Source organism: Camponotus floridanus, unplaced genomic scaffold (assembly GCF_003227725.1).
Source record: "Camponotus floridanus strain SB8 unplaced genomic scaffold, Cflo_v7.5 scaffold3, whole genome shotgun sequence".
Taxonomy (NCBI): domain Eukaryota; kingdom Metazoa; phylum Arthropoda; class Insecta; order Hymenoptera; family Formicidae; genus Camponotus; species Camponotus floridanus.
The window spans coordinates 6,181,423-6,199,766 of NW_020229436.1; the positions used below are offsets into that span (position 1 = coordinate 6,181,423).

Below are 18,344 nucleotides of genomic sequence, written 5' to 3' on the forward strand. Positions count from 1 at the left end.
ATAATACTTAACTTAAGCAAACAGACGTTTTGAATACAAGTAAATACGTGATTAATACCCATCGAATAAATAGCTTTCTTGAGTTAACTAAAATTTTTTTATTTCAAGATAATTTTTTCCTCAGTGCAGCTTATTAAATCGAGCTGTTGATCAATTAAATCTCGAATCGAGAAAAATCGCACTAGCGTTTCGAACTCGGAGGGAAAAGAAGAGAGACGTATCGTTCCCGTTCGCACCTATTCGGGGTCTTTTCTCCCCCCGGGAGGCCACGACTCGCTCGTAAACTCCCACGCCGGCGAAGGAATTTGAGGTCTTCGGGTCCATTCTCATCCCACATTTGATGGTACATCTGCATTTTACATGGAGTTAAAACGTATAATGTTATAGGATACTGTTGTGGTTTAATGGTAAAGTAAAATATAAGGTCGACGACACCTTGAATACATTGACGTGTTCGCGTGGCTTCTTTCGTTTGATTAAAAATCGATATCTATTATATATACGAGCGAAAAGGTGAAAATATTGAATATATTAAAATATAAATATACAGGGTGGCTCCGAACGTTTCAGCCAGACTTTGAGATCTTATAGAAAATTTAATTCTAAACAAAAAAATTTCCTATAAACATGGGTCGAAAAATGCTTCCTTAACAAGTTATCGCTCAAAAACCTCTGATGAAGGAAAAGCAAAAAGTGAAAAGAAAATGAAATGAAAAGAAAATGAAACTAACTAAATTTCTTGAAAAACATCTTTATTCATTTTCTACTATTACGTGTTATTACTAAAATATTAGTTAAAAAAAAAATTATTTTATTTTCATGAAAGAAAAAGATTTTTATTTTCTATTTTTATCGTTTTTTTCAAGAAATTTATTTAGTTTCATTTTCTTTTTATTTCATTTTCTTTTCACCTTTTGCTCTTTCTTCATTGGAGGTTTTTGAGCGATAACTTTTTAAGGAAGCATTTTTAAGGAAGATCTCAAAGTCTGGCTGGAACGTTCGGGGCCATCCTGTATATATCTGTATTTATATAATATTATTCTTAGTTCTGGAATATATTAAAATCTATTGAATATATTAAAAAATCAAAATACAAAATAAATAGATAAATCTTTCCAAACAATTTTTTAAAAAGTTAAAAAAAAAGAGAAAAATTTATACATTATATTATATTATTAAAAACGAAAGATAAAATAAGGAAATATATTAAAATATGAAAATATATCTATCTCTAACTATTTCTCTAGCTTCAGGATATATTAAAAAATTAAATTGCAGAAAAAAATAAATCATATAAAAGATCTTTAGGAAGACTTATATAAAGAAAAAAAATAAGATCCCTTTGAAAATTCTAGTATATAAATAAATAACAATATAAATGATGAATCATAAGAATAGTAAGTCTTCTCTGCATGGAATAATGCTCGATTCTTTTCTTCATATAATTAGCTTTATATAAGATAGAAAGAACCGCTGAAAGGGAAACAATCTTTTAACCAAGGTTATCAAAGACTCATAGTTGTATATATATTCGTGTTATTCGACGTTACCCTGCAAATCCATAAATCAGGCCGTTTCATAAGAAGCTTGCGCAACGTGCACTTTCGTTGCACCATCGGTGTTTATTCCGTCGTGTCGCGCGTCCAATAAATCCGTTTTATATGTCGCGTTATTTCATCAGAATATAGCGATACACCTTCAATATACGATGACAAAGTCGCACCGGCTTGGACTGCTTCGAATCGTTGATAATTTTTAATTCCACTATAGAGCCAGCAAAAAATTAGATTAGAAATCATTAACCTTTTTTATAAAAAACTGCTTTGAATTTTTTACCTTCCTTCTGTTTAATGAATTTATTAAAAATTTAATAATAATTTATTTAATAATTTATTTTTTAATTAATTGAATTTATTTATTTAATAATTTATTAATTTTTTTATTAATTTTATTAATTTATTTATTAATTTAATAATAATTTATTTACTAATTTATTAAAACTTAATAAATAATATTATAATTTATTAAAAATAAATAAAATAATTTGATGAATTTATTACCTCTCCGAAATTTTAAAATACTTTCGAATTAAATTTGAAAATACTTTTGAATTAAATTTGAAAAAAAAAAAAAAACAGTCTTTTGATTTCTAATAAAATGTTAAATCGTAAGAATTACAGATACGATACTCCGTAAGCAAGATTGATTCAAGGTATCGCTTATCTCGACGCGTTGGCCGATCTCATTTCTGTCGGTTTGTTTTAATCAGGCCATCGTGTTTCCTCCCCCTCATCCTCATTCGCGTCGGTTTATGTCGCCTTCAATTTGCGGCGCCGTCTTTCCGTGCGGAACGTTTTCTAATAATCGCTAATTAAAGTTAATATCTCGCACGCAAGCCGCCTTGTTGTTTCGCGTCGTCTGTCCAGTTTCTGAGAATCAGCCGCAATTTAATAACGATAAAAGAGGCGATTAGAATCATGGCTATAATATATATTATAATAGAGATAAGAGATTATAATATATTCATATAAATATTCAAATCTACGTGTTTCATTTGGTTGAATATTAATTATTATGGGATGATAAATTGCAATTTATTTTCATTTTGAGTCTTTTCATATCGTGTTTTGAGTTTTATATCGTGTCTTTTGGTCAATCGCTGAGCGCATTTTACTGTCAAACTAATATATAAATCACAGCGAATATGACAAGTTAGTTTCGTTCCTTTGGCGGCTGTTTATGATATCTCGATAATTATTCGGACTAACTAAACGGAAAGCGGAATTCATCGAATAAAATTATTAAATTAATTCCAACGCGTGCGAATGAAAGCGGAGAGTGGTAATTTTAAATCGCCCAAATGTATTCGCGGTTACTCTCGAATTAATGATACAGCAACAATACTTTTTATCGAAGTATTACCACTCGCAGCCGGATGCAATTACAGTGTACTAGATGCAGAATCATTTGAGCAATTCAAAGAAAATGTGCTGTATGATTTCGATATAATGCTTGTAGAGGGCTATCGCCTCGAAGGTGAAAAGAAACGTTTATTAACACATAGGAATGTAATTGTTTGTACAATTTTTATATAAAATTCGATGAATTTTAAACTATATTTTCTTCGCAAAAATTTCCTTCTCAATTTTCAATCTCGAAAAAATGTATTTATAAAGTATTTCAAAGTGTCTCAAATTTTTCAATTAAATATTCAAAAAACTTCTAATTGAAAGTACTTCCTAACAATTCAGATTTTATTTAATAAATTCAGATTTTAAATTATTTTAAATTATTTCCTTTAATAAATTCAGATTTTAAATTATTTTAAATTATTTCATTTCAAAAATTTAGATTTTAAATGAAATTTCAAGTATAATCTTTATACTTGAATTTTTCAGCAAGGGAAAAAAAGAAAACCAGCAAATTGAAATAATTCAATCAATTAATATAAAAACAATTTTGCACATTTTCTCTCCTCGATTTTATCTTCTTAATTTTCAATCTCGAAAAAATGTATTTATAAAGTATTTCAGAGTGTCTCAAATTTTTCAATTAAATATCAAAAAACTTCTAATTAAAAGTACTTCCTAAAAATTCAGATTTTATTTAATAAATTCAGATTTTAAATTATTTTAAATTATTTCATTTCACAAATTTAGATTTTAAATGAAATTTCAAGTATAATCTTTATACTTGAATGTTTCAGCAAGGGAAAAAAAAGAAACTAGGAAATTGAAATAATTCAATCAATTAATATAAAAACAATTTTGCACATTTTTGCTCCTCGATTTTGCCGAGATGAAGTAACACATTTTGCTATCAAATCGAATGCAATTCTATCGGGTTCTAACAAAGACCTAAGGGTCAGTGTGAGAGACAGGGGAAGCCTAAATTGCCGCGATGCGATACGCAGGAATGCGCCGAGATATTTCGCGACGCGGGGGAGGGGCATGAAGAGGATACGGGGAAGGATCTCGCGGGTAGATGAACAAAAGAACGAGGAAAGCAGAAATAAAAAAAAGAACAAGGGGATGCGGGAGGCACACAAATTGCGGCGGCGAAAAAAGCGCGCATTCTCCCGTTGTTCCTCCCGTCCTTCCCCGGAGCCTCGGAGGCGAAACTATTGTCTTTGTGCGAGCGTCCTTAGAGATCTCACGCTTCGTTCAACAAGGCGTTTGGCCTCGCATTCGCAACCTAGTTTCGCGAATGACACCGCTAATATAAACAATAGCGCGGCGATTAACACGTTCTTCGCTTTAAGATATTTTCCTCTCTGAGGGGGTGAGATTATTTGCCGACCGACGATTTGATAGCGAAATGTGTTACTTCAACTTTGTGAGATCAAGAAGAAACTGGGAAATTGTTTTATATTAATTGACTGAATTATTTCAACTTCGATTTCTTCTTCCTTTTTGTCCTCTGCGAAAACATTCAAGTATAAAGATTATACTTAAAATTTATCTTTGAAATTTAATTTAAAATTTGAATTTATTAAATAAAATGATTTAAAATAATTTATTTAATAATTTATTTAATAATTTTTTTATTCAATAATTTAAAATAAGATTATACTTGAAATTTATCTTTGAAATTTAATTTAAAATTTGAATTTATTAATTAAAATAATTTAAAATAATTTAAAATCTGACTTTATTAAATAAAATAAATTAAAATAATTTAAAATCTGAATTTTTAGGAAATACTTTTAATTAGAATTGTTAATATTTAATTGAAAAATTGGAGACAATCTGAAATACTTTATAAATACATTTTTTTCGATATTGAAAATTCCTCTGCAGAAACATTCATGTATAAAGATCATAATTGAAATTTATCTTTGAAATTTAATTTTAAATTTGAATTTATTAAATAAAATAATTTAAAATAATTTAAAATCTGAATTTATTAAATAAAATCTGAATTTTTAGGAAGTACTTTTAGTTAGAATTTTGTTGATATTTAATTGAAAAATTTGAGACACTCGGAAATACTTTATAAATACATTTTTTTGAGATTGAAAATTGAGAAGGAAATTTTTGACGATTGAAAAGTAGATTCCCAGCTGCTTTTCTCCTTTTGTCGAGAAAACTGGTTTGTTTAATAGCTGCTACAAGTTTCATAAATATTTGAGGATCGAGTTGGATTGTGTTGGATCCGATAAGAATAGATTTTCTGTGGAAAAGAATATAGCGATAGAAAAAAATTAATCTGATAAACAGATAATAATATTTTTTTCTATTAAATTTCGAATAAAAAACTTTGAATGAGAGACACTCTTTGCACATCTTGCCAATAAAATTAAAATTCACTGAATGATTAGAAAAAAAACGATGTCCATCAATTAATCGTGATAAAAATCATCGTGTGACAAATTAATAAAAACTAATATTCTTGTCAATATTATTAATATTTTTCTTTTCATTTTAGAAATTTTTATGTTATTGAAATTATTATAAGCACGAATTCGTTCGAAATTTCGAATGTTGTTTTTACGCCGAATACTTCCAGACTCTATAATATTCTTGATCGGGGACAAAGTTTTTTCCTCTTCAGCAGGAACCGCGCAATGAATATTTTTGCATTAACGCTCGAGAGCTTGATAAAAAAAAGCGCGTCCGCGCATACTCGTTCTTTCCATTTATGTGCATATTCATGAACCCGTTTTCTCGTTCGTTATTATAAAAATGCTCTTTACCGGGCAAGAAAAAAACTCGTTTATGAATACCGACCACTTAGCGATCAATAATAACTCGGATAATAAGGGCGAATGACATCGAGAATTGTTCATCAACCAGAAAAAATTAATCGCGAATAACATTGAAATCAACTTCGATCAAATTCTTTTCGTTTGAAAAAATTATTTATCTTTTCGTTTTAAAAAATTATTTATATAATATTTAACATAATATTTGTAATATAATTTGAATTAATTATTACTATTGTATTATATTTTAATTATAATTATTACTATGTAATCGATATAATTGCCGTCTATTTACTCAAAGAAACATTTACTGTTTCATGGAAAACAGAAATTAATAATTATTTACAGGTTCCAAGGGAATGTGCAGATATAAATATTTTGGAGTGGTAAAAAAATCAGGTTCATATTTATCCCACATTGTCAAAAATGGCTCGAGACATTTTAAGTTCAACTACCTCGTCCGTGCCAGTAGAAAGACTTTTCTCAATAGGAACTCTAAGACTATGTCAAAAAATAGAACCAGATTACAAAGTAAATCTTTAAAAGCACTAATGTGCATCAATTCCTGAAATGGTCTTTAATGTCTAAAATTTGCGAATTTGATTTCTAATTTATAAAAATGTTATATTGTATTAATATTAAATGTTTCTAATTTATCAATGTAAATGTTTTTATTGAATACAATTTTTTTAAATTCGTATATAGTGATTTTTTTTCATTTACAAATATAAATATTTTAGTTTTTTTGAGAACCAATAATCTTGACAAGACTAATAATCTTGACAATCTTAGTCTTGATAACTAATTAAAAATCTTGTCTTGAAATTCAAGACAGGACAATATCAAGATTAATCTTGGTGTCTCGTGCAACCCTACTCGAAACTTTTTTTTCGACGCGATTATTCCTGGAAAATGACTTTTTTCGAGGAGCGATTCCTTTGGGCGGCGATGACCTTTGGAGAATCCGCCAGAAAAAGAAATCGGGTCCAACAAAAGGGTTTCTAATGGACGCTGGGCATCCCGCGGAACGCCTTATAAGGCCAAACCCCGAGAGTCGGCCTCTGCTTTCGGTTCACAAGCGAGCACCTCGGAAGAATCCGAGTCGGGGCCGAGTCGCGCAGAGGCGCCTCCTCGCTCTGCCGGATTTAGACCGAAAAAAGAAGCATCACGATGAAGCATCGGGGAGAAGAACGAAAAGAGAACGAGGGGAAACGAGCGCGAGATCGAACGTTGTTCAGGAGAGGCTTATCGACGCCCGAAATATCCGGACAAACTGATGCGGCGATCAAATTTTGCGATTAATTCTCGCAAGACCTTGTAAGCACGACCGAGAATGTGCGAAATAAAAATCAGCCCTTTACCGAGATTGATACAAATATCTATAACAATGCTGGTTATTTTTCTAGGACTTTTAAAATGATTCTTTTCGAGTGTAATTTTAATTTTGATTAAGTGTTCTTTTATTTCTTTTATTTTGTTTTTATATTTTATATCTTTATATTTTATATCGTGCAAAAGCATAATTATTTTGCAGCTATTTTGAAAAAAAAATTCAAACGCAATGTTGCTGTTTAATTATAATGTCATTCGTTATTTAATTATTTCAAAGAAATTTTGGAAACTTGATATGCAGCTAACATATTAATTAATTAATTAATTAATTAACATAAAATAGTGTATACATATTTTTCGTTGCGCGAAAAGTGCACAACAAAAGTCAATTATATATCTGAATTGTTACACAAATATGTTGAGAGCAAGCGTTAATTTTTTTTTCGCCAGCAACATTCTTTTGCAGTCGGGATTACCATATAGAAAAGGAGACAGAATCGCTAGTTAATCGACTAAATGTACGGTGTTGCGTTTGCGAATTAAACTCGTATAAATTATACGGACAAATGCACGCGTACGAATGCATTGCAGCCCGCATACATATGCAAACGACATGACGCATTCGTATTCATGTATGTAGATTCGAGACGGCGCGAATCCCTTTGAGGATCAATCGGCCACTGCGAATGTTCCTTCTTATGTTGATTCAACACGAGTAACAAGTCGAACATGCATGTTTGCGTCACGCAAGCAGTAATATCTAATAATAGCGAAAATATATTTTGAGAGTACGACATATGAAAAAAAAAACATTGCAGCAAAGATACAAGATTAGACACTTCAAGATTTTGTCTCGAGTGTTAATATATTAAATATGAGATGAAAAATATTCGAGTTTTAATCTGTATGAATTATTTTAATCATAAAAATAATTATTTCAAAATAAAAATAAAAATTACTGTAAATAATAAGTAATAAATATATAATTATTATAATAAATATATAATAATTATTTCAAAATAAAAATAAAAATTACTGTAAATAATAAATAATAAATATATAATTATTATAATAAATATATAATAATTATTTCAAAATAAAAATAAAAATTACTGTAAATAATAAATATATAATAAATATGTAAATAATAAATTATAAATGAATAAATAAATTTTGCTTCAGGATATTTTTCCCCATAAAATGTATCTGACATTTTCCCTCTTCGCGAAAATCAGAATCGCATCAGAAATTCCATCGAAAATATACTATCCTCATTTTTATGTATGATAGAGCAAATAAATTCGCGGCACCTTAGATGGACAAATTTCCATGCGACGGAGACAATCCCGATATATCCTGTTCCTCATGGGCATTTTATAGTACGTTTCTATCCTTACCATATGCAGCAGATCTTTGATCAGCGACGATCGAGCGGCGACCCTCGTGGACCTGGTCCTTCGAACAGGCACCAAACTGGCGTCCCTTGCTCCTGATATTATTCTCGGCATGGTGTTGGACCTGATCAAACGATACTCGTCCCCCGGGTGTCTCCTCCTCTTCCTAAATGTTCCGCACAACATGTTCACGATGTAGCCTCGATTATAAGTTTTCCCTAAGTAACCTTGTTGGATCCCTTTTGGTGTTCACCCACCCCAGAGATCGAGTTTGCGTCTATCAAGGATTTCTCGAGCGCATCAGTCACTTCCTAGATGATCTCTCTCATTCGCGAATATTATTTTTCAAGATATAATCTCGACAGTTTTACGAGAAATGAATAGACACTCTTGATCTTTCCAATCGAACACTCGCGGATATCCGTTAGAATCCTTTCCCCGAGAGAAGTGGGATCTATTCCCTTTCGAGAGCAATCGTTGAAATTCGCAGGGCGTAATCTCCCCGAGATATTTTCCCGCGCCCAGATTCCTGCATCCACTTGACCCTCCGAGCCGCGGCCGCACCCCCCCGGGTTAATCAGTTGCCCGTCCGTTTCTCTCGCTTCTCGGCCACCGCTCGGCGTTCGTACCTATCTTTCCTCTCGTTCCGATCGCCATCCACGCACCAATTAACGTGCAACGAGAGGGACGATCTTGGTCTCGAGCTCCTCGACCAGCGCTCGGTCTCGATCAAACTGCGCTCGAGGACTCGTAGGATACCTTCCTTCCCCACTACACCCTCGATTCCCTTCACTTCCGCGCGATAAGTCCGCCGTTGCAATTCTTCTTTTCCTTTTTTTTCCTTTTGTACCTCCTTTCGCGAGATCGGATCCCGATTTATCGCCCAGCACGCGACATAATTGGAGAACCCGAGAACCGTGATTGTCCTGTTGCTGCTGCTCAACGCGACCGGGGGGCGCCAACACACCTTTCCAGCGATCCTCGGCCTGCTCGATGCTCGTAATTAACGGAATCTCAGCCGGCTCCGAGTCGCAGTGAGAGCCGAGAGTCGACTGAAGGCATAAGGCTCCGTGTCGGACTCGTCGAAGGAACCCCACCACGTTGATTTCAGCAACACCCGGCTACCCGGCCCGACCGGACGACCTGGTCGCGTGGCGCTCGGCACAGATACGCAGTGTCTCTCAAAATCGTCCCTGGGCACCCTTCATTCCCGATATATATAATAGAGCAATGCGTATTATTTTTTATTATATGCGTATATAAAATATTATAAAATATTATAAATATTATATAAAATATTATAAATAAAGAGTGAGGAAAAAGTAGACCTTTAAATTTTTCGAAAATTATGCATTTTAGAAACAAATATTTCAGACAAAAGTTGTCGGGTTTCAAGTAATGCATTACTTAGTAAAATCAGTGTAACCTTGAAAAGCACCGCCAAAGTCACATAAAAATCACTTTGGATTTTTTAAATGGAACCCCTACTTTTTATTATATATTCTTGTAGCTTGTTTCAAGAGCTTTCCAAAACACTATAATAAAGTATTTTTTCAGTGAGTACTTTTCAAGTTATAAGGCTCGAAATAATTTCTTAATTTTACATAAATCATAAACAATAAAATATTTTTTCTTCAAAACATTTAAGGATTTCTATACTTTTTCCAAAACATTTAAGGATTTCTATACTTTTTCCTCACCCTGTATATCAAATATTATAAAATATTATAAATATTATAAAATATGCGTATATATTATGCGTATATATTTTATATTATATATATTAATTAATTATAACAGCTAATCATTTTTTCATAATTTTGTTTGAGATAACTGGATAATAAATGACATTATAAATAGCAACATTACGTTTTAAATACGTATAGGTTTTTCAAAATAGTTGAAAAACAATTTTGCTCCTACATTTTGCATGTAACAATGGAAAATTAAAATTATTTTAAATTAAAATTATTTTAAAATAAAAAATTATTTTAAATATATTAGAAAAGTGTAACCAGCAGAGGAAGTTTGTATCTCGGTGAAGGATTGATTTCCACTTTGATTGCGTTATTTGCACTTTCTCGTTCGTATTTACGAGGTAAAATACGAATCCCGTATGATCTCGCCGAGTACGGAAGTTAATGATATTCCATTTCCCACGAAGAATTCCTACAACGCGTAACGTTCTCAGAGGAATCTCATCTGTATATAAATGAATCTCTTGGACTCTTATTACGTGAGAATAAAAATTTGAATATCGGGATGACCTACTTAACGTTTATCGAACTTCCAAATCGGAAGTTCTTCTTGGAACTCCCTGAGATCATGGATTTCGAGTCTAACCGAGCTAGACCAGCTGAAGAGATTCGAGACACATCTGCCTTTTCCGTCGCACACAAATGCGTGATTTTCATTAGTCGAAAATATAAAGACGAAAAAATAAAATAAATGTCACGATCTTTTTGACGTATTAAAAAGTCAGTATTATTATAATTTATTTAGGATATAACATTTAGGATATAACAATACGTCATATATATATATATATATATATATATATATATATATATATATGTATGACGTAATTGATATTGCGAAGTACGATTGTAAAAATTTGCATGCACAGAAAAAAAAGAAGTGTCAAATCAAAACTTATATACTTAAACTAACGCGTTCATTGTTTCGTATACACCCAACAATTTATAACTTTCTTGAAAGAATTTAATAATTTTAAATTTCAACAATATTATAGTCTTATTTTAATATTGTAATTGTCACCTCCAGAATATATAATTATTTAATTCTACTTTAAGAAAATTAAATCTTTGATTTAAAAATGTTATTTTCTATCTAACATTGTTTCTTTTCCATTCGAGAAAATTAAATCTTAAATCATAAGAATATATATTTCTCGATTGAACTATTAAAGTGGCATCATTCAAGTAAGCAATTATTCAAGCAATTATATTTTTCTTAAATTAACGCAATATAATCTCATTTCAAAATTTCCACGTTAAAACTAAATATATTTTCAAAACAATAATATCCTTTTTTCCTGTGCTGAATTTATATGTTTATACGCAGAAAAAAAATAAGAGTGTCAAATCAAAATTTATATACTTAAACTAACGCGTTCATTGTTTCGTTATATACGCAACAATTTATAATCTTTTTAGAAGAATTTAATAATTTTAAATTTCAACAATATTATCGTCTTATTTTAATATTATAATTGTCATCTCAAGAACATATAATTATTTAAGTCTACTTTAAGAAAATTATAATCTTTGATTTAAAAATGTTATTTTCTATCCAACATTGTTTCTTTTCCATTCGAGAAAATTAAATCTTAAATCATAAGAATATATATTTCTCGATTGAACTATTAAAGTGGCATCATTCAAGTAAGCAATTATTCAAGCAATTATATAATATTTCCTTAAATTAACGCGATATGATCTCATTTCAAGATTTCCATGTTAAAACTAAATATATTTTCAAAATAAGAATGTCCTTTTTTTCTGTGTGGAAAATGTGAAAATTCAAAAATCGATTGCATATTATTTGCTTCGTAACCACCGTGTCGCGGAAAAATCTGTCGGTTGATTGAATCGCCGACCGCAGATTCCAAGGAAAGCCGAATGCACCTGTCTACTTATGTAAGTTCGCAGAACTTCGGTCGTAATTCTACGTTCGAGGAAGGTCCTTTTCGCATGTATGAATGTTGCGGTTTGCTCGGTCCAAATCGTTTCCCTTCGACGGCAAAGGCATGCCCTCGGTTTCTCTGTATGATCGGATAAGTGTTCGAGTGCTTTCTGTGGATTCGCGCAATAATCGACGCCTCATCGAGGTCTCACTTTGTGTCATTCTTACGTTTGACCGCAAAAATTTATCCAATAAAAGAAAGAATTAAATTTATTAATTTATAAATGTATTAATTTTATATTAAATTTATTCATTTGTAAATTTATTAATACTAAAAATTTATTAATATTATCAATATTATATTAATTTAATGTATTAGTTTAATTTACTAATTCAATTAACTTAATTCATTTAGTTATTAATTTTAATTAAATTTATATTAGTTTCATTAAATTTACATATAAATTTATTAACTGATTGAACTAAATTTAATTCAATTTATATTAATTTAATTCAATTTATATTTAGTTTGATTTATTAATATTTAAATATAAAGTCTCATTGAGACATTCTTCGGAATTAATTTTAAAAAGATGTCATCGCTAAAATATAGATTTATGGAAAATATAAAGCTTTATTAGTAGAAGCTTCATTGTTAAAAGATTTCAACATCTTCCTACATTTTTGTTATTATTATTTTATATTTTATATATATATATTATATTTATATAAATAATATAGATAAGTAATATAATGCGACATTTTGTAATCTTAAAGTAAAATGGAATATTTTTCTGATTCGTTTATAATCAATTCATTCAAGAGAGGCTAACATTATTATATTTAAATCTCAGGAAAATTTATAATAAGGATGAAATTAAATTTAAAAATTTAGCTTCCCAATATATCCTACTCAGAAATATTGAATTGAACCAGCCATTATACACGTATGCTTTTTCTCAATAATGTGTGTTTAAGGAAGCGAGTAAACTTCAATTAGTTTAAGCGCGAGAAAAATGAGAAAGCCATTTGTCGAAATGATCGGGTTGAGTACCGCAATTATGACTAACAGAAAACTCAGGTGAGAGCGGCGTGCATTTACATTAGAATCGATATAAAACCGTGCGATTATGTGCACCGCATGGCCAACCTCCGTGTATATAATGAAGGGTGTTTCGCACCCTTCGCAGAAAAACGGACGGTATATAATTTTGGCGTGAGTCATGCGAGGCCCTCAAGATGAGTAAATGACGTCGCGCTGGCGTAAGCTGGCTCTGAACTTTCTCAATCGATTAGGGTTGCACAAGACCCAAGACAAGACAATATTCGTCAAAATATTGTATTAGTATTGAAAATTTTGAAAAATTTAAATCTTATCTTGGTCTTGGATGAATATTGGTAGCAAAAGTCTCGTCTTGTATTGTCTCGTCTCGATTTTATTAACAATTTTTTATCTAATATTAAAAAATTATTTAAATAATATTTAACATAATTTTTGTAATATAATTTGAAATAATTATTACTATTGTATTATATTTTAATTATAATTACTATGTAATCGATATAAATGCTGTCTATTTATATAAAAAAAATTTACTGTTTCATGGAAAATAGAAATTAATAACTATTTACAGGCTCCAAGGGAATGTGCAGATATAAATATTTTAGAGTGGTAAAAAAATCAGGTTCATATTTATCCCACATTGTCAAAAATGGCTCAAGACATTTTAAGTTCAACTGCCTCGTTCGTGCCAGTAGAAAGACTTTTCTCAATAGGAAAACTCTGACTATGTCAAAAAATAAAACCAGATTACAAAGTAAATCTTTAAAAGCACTAATGTGCATCAATTCCTGGGTGAAATACTCTTTAATGTCTAAAATTTGCGAGTTTGATTTCTAATTAATAAAAATGTTATATTGTATTAATATTAAATGTTTTTAAATTTATCAATATAAATGTTTTTATTGAATAAAATTTTTTTAAATTCGTATATAGTGATTTTTTTCATTTACAAATATAAATATTTTAGTTTTTTTGAGAACCAATAATCTTGACAGTCTTAGTCTTGGTATTGTCTTGATAACTAATTAAAAATCTTGTCTTGATCTTGTCTTGAAATTCAACACAGACAAGACAATATCAAGACTATTCTTGGTATCTCGTGCAATCGATACTCGCCGAGCGAGCTTTTCAGCATATCTGTCGTACAGATGTTACATTGCATTTCCGAAAAAGAACGCCCCGGAGAAATACGCGAAACACGCGCAAATTGCGCGCATGTAAATTATGAGGTTTGCCCGCCAAAGGACCAGAGATTTCATTTTAACCATGTCGCGCATAACTGTAATGAAATATTTTCAAGCAGATCGCACACAGTGTGAAGCATGGATTCGTGTGACAGATTTGTTTTTAATACGAATTAGCATAATTAATGCGAAAGGATGACACCGGCATCTTTAATCATCGCAATGCTCCTCGACTATTGAATGGAAAATAAAAGAGACATGTAAATTTATCTTATTTTATGAATATAAATATATATTTTTATAATTTAAAATATATATTTATTTAATTTATTATTTAATTTAATATGTATTTAAAATATTTTTATAAATACATATTTTTTAATTTAATTTTTATAATTGATTACATTGTTTATATATCAAAGATGAGTGAATTTGAAAATTAAAATATCAAAATTCTTTTTACTTTTTTTTTAAATAAATATATAATTTCCTAAACATTTTAAGCTATTTAAAAGTTTTTGGATATATTTAACAATAAATATTTCAAAAGAAGCATTTAAAAGATATAAAAATATAAGAATGTGTCAAAATTGTTCAACCTTTTCCTGTAAATGTTTTCCGATTTTTATGTATCTTTTTTTCAAAAAATCTTTAGCAGTTTTATTGTTGTCGGTTCGTTAATAAACAGGCTACTCTCTTAAATTAAATCAGTGAAAATATCACTGAAAAGATCACGAACAAAATTGTATCGAATTTTACTAATAAAATATATATAAATATTTTATAAATATTATATAAATATTTTAATAAATATTTTTCATTCATCTTCAATGAAGACACTCATTTTGTTCCTGTGTTTATAGATACATTTATAGTATATTTTTCTGTTATTCCTTCTTTTCTATAGCGCTATTAGATACTTGAGTTGACGTAAATAGCCATCTCGCGAGATTCCTAGCGTTGTGATTCGATGAATGTGAATGAACGGCACATATCGCTCTCCAGGGCATCGTTCTAAGAAGACAAACACGACGCCTCCCGACTGATCTCTCCATCACGTCGCACGATTAACATCGCGGCGCCACACTCTGCGTCATCCGCCCCTAAAACCCACACGTGTCGTTTCTAAAACTGGTGCCTAGTCGCATGGATCTAGGAGAGAAGATCTAGTAAAACCTAGCGAGAAAAAAAGAGAGACGCAAACTTAACTGGCAACAGCAGGCAGTCTAATTTCCGAGATACTTATTTCCGCGCCATGTGTCTTACTACGACTTTCCTAATCTTCACTGAAAATTTCAACATTCACACACACAAGGGGTTTTCTTCCTCGTTTTAATTAAGAGAGGGAACGCAAAATCATCTAGCAGTAAAATTATCTATTTTTATATTCCTTTTTTCCCAACTTTTAATTATCTGAACTTTTAATTTTTCTGAATTTTTTTTTTCATTTTTTTCTTATACAACGTGAGCTATTTTAAGTTACCCACCTTAATAACTTTTTTATTTTTGAATGTACAACAAAATGTTTCAAATAAAAGTTGCTTGACTTCGAGGGGGACAGAAGATGGTGGCAAAAATTTGACCTTGGATAGTCATTTGAAAGTCACATAAAGATCACCTTCAATTTCTTAAATGGAACCTACTATTTTTCATTGCATATTCTTGTAGCTTATCTCGAGAGCTTTCCAAAACACTATAACTAAGTACCTTTTCGTTATGTACTTTTTGAGTTATGAGGCTTGAAATTATTTCTTAATTTTACATAAACCATAAATTTACAATTAACAATTCCATATTTTTTTTTAAAAACAACTGTATGTTTTCTTTACACCAATTAATTCCTCTCATTATTTTGTGCATAAAAGTATTAAGGTAAGATAATCAAAAAATGAATATTTTACAAGATATTTTATGGTTTATGTAAAATTAAGAAATGATTTCAAGCCTCAACTCAAACAGTATTTAACGAAAAGGTACTTAGTTATAGTGCTTTGAAAAGCTCTCGAGATAAACTACAAGAATATGCAATGAAAAATAGTAGGTTCTATTTAAGAAATTGAAGGTGATCTTTATGTGATCTTCAAATGACTATCCAAGATCAAATTTTTGCCACCATCTTCTGTCCCCCTCGAAGTCAAGCAACTTTTATTTGAAACATTTTGTTGTACATTCAAAAATAAAAAAGTTATTGGGGTGGTTAATTTAAAATGGCTTACCCTGTATATTTGATCACATTTTTATCAATCCTTTCGGTTGAATAATTTTTTTCTGAAATTTAATTGTGATACAAATAAGATGAATTTTTTAGCAAGTATGATTGCTTGTAATTTTTGATAAAATTGTAATTTTTATAAATGGAATGACTAAATTGTATTTTCTTAAATGAAATGAGTGTTTTCACTGAAGATCGGTGAAATATTCATTGGTCTTCGATGAATTTTATCTACTGCTTTAATCAGTGACATTTTCACTGATTCAATTTAAGAGAGTAGTCTATTTATTTGTAAGCAGATTAAAGAAACAATAACGCTAAAAGGTTTTTAAGAGAAAAAGATACATGAAGATTGGAAAACATGATTTTACAGGAGAACGTTCCAAAAATTTTGACATTATTCTTATATATTAAACTCTTTTTTGAAATAATTATTCTTTTTATTATGAGACGTATCTGAAAATTTTATATAGCTTAAAATATTTATATGGAAATTATATATTTATCTGCTTAAAAAAAAATAAAAAGAATTTTTACATTTTCATTTTCAAGCATATATCTCTTTAAGCAAACATTAATGTGGCACAATCATAAAAATATGTATTTATATTCAAAGAAAATTCAATCTCTTTTATCATTATTTTTTCTTTCACATATGATAAAAAAATTGAATTAATCAAGAAGAGTATATATAGTCTTAATATAATATTGTATGTATTTTATCACAAAATATTTGTAAATTTCGTTTTAAAAAAAATTTACGTTTTTGTAAAATATCAGTCTATTAAAATTAAAATATATATATATATATATATTATAAATTTAAAAATAAATATTTTTCTTAAATTTAATTCCTTTTCTAATAAATGTCTGCACATTTTAAATTTAATTTTTCCGCAGGATTTATTATCTGCGAAAATCGCGAGTCTCAATTCCCGAAAATTTGAGAATCCCTGAACACAGGTTTTTACCTGAAGGATACGCATGCGCCACGACCGACAGATGTTTCCTCCTGGCCAACTGTTGCGCTTCGGCCGCGAGAGAGGAAAAGAAAGAAAAGAAACGAGAGAGAAAGACAAGACTGTGCATCTGATTTGGCGAAGAAGGAAAAAAGGAGAGAGAGGGAAACTTTTATTGCCCCGCGTAACTCGTAATCTTTTTCGTCGCAAATGGGGGTGGTTTACCCTCATTCAGCCCACATGAATACAGCCCTCATGTCGTTCCCCTAGACTCGATGGGACATCCGATAATGCGTGCTCGTCCTTAAAATTGAGATTTAATTCTTAAGCGGAATTTCAAATGATTGAAAACCGATCGATCATAAGACAATGAAAGATAAATGACATTCTCTCGAAATATAATAAATCCGACGTTAAAAAATTAAATTTTTAAAACACTTTTCTCCAGAAATATATCTCAATCTTAAATCTATCCTTTTGTAAGTTTCAAATTTGTTGGATAAAACTTTCTATAATTTATTGAGAGAGATTTATCGCGATTTATTAAAAGCAAAAATATAAAAATATACTGAAAGATAGGAATATTTAAATATTTTCATCTGAGAAAGATATAAAATTTTTTAAATAATTATTTTTTTTTTCAAAAATTAATCTCAAATTTGTTGGATAAAACTTTTTATAATTTATTGAGAGAGATTTATCACGATTTATTAAAAGTAAAAATACAAAAATATACTGAAGGATAGGAATATTTAAACATTTTTATCTGAGAAAGATATAAAATTTTTTAAATAATTTTTTTTGTTAATTAATCTCAAATTTGTTGGATAAAACTTTCTATAATTTATTGA

General features: G+C 29.9%; 1 protein-coding gene across 2 annotated transcripts in view; it reads right to left on the minus strand.

Moving 5' to 3' along the window:
* LOC105252481 (amyloid beta A4 precursor protein-binding family B member 1-interacting protein) overlaps positions 1-18,344 on the minus strand; it is a 189,263-nt gene that overhangs the window by 87,848 nt on the left and 83,071 nt on the right. The window contains exon 1 of one of the 2 annotated variants that reach the window (XM_020027919.2): positions 8,434-9,632. The exons of the other annotated variant lie outside the window; for it this stretch is intronic. Coding sequence (XP_019883478.2) covers positions 8,434-8,616 — 183 coding nt within the window. The 5' untranslated portion in view covers positions 8,617-9,632. Of the gene's footprint in view, positions 1-8,433; positions 9,633-18,344 lie in introns of those variants that run through there. 2 annotated transcript variants of the gene reach the window in all.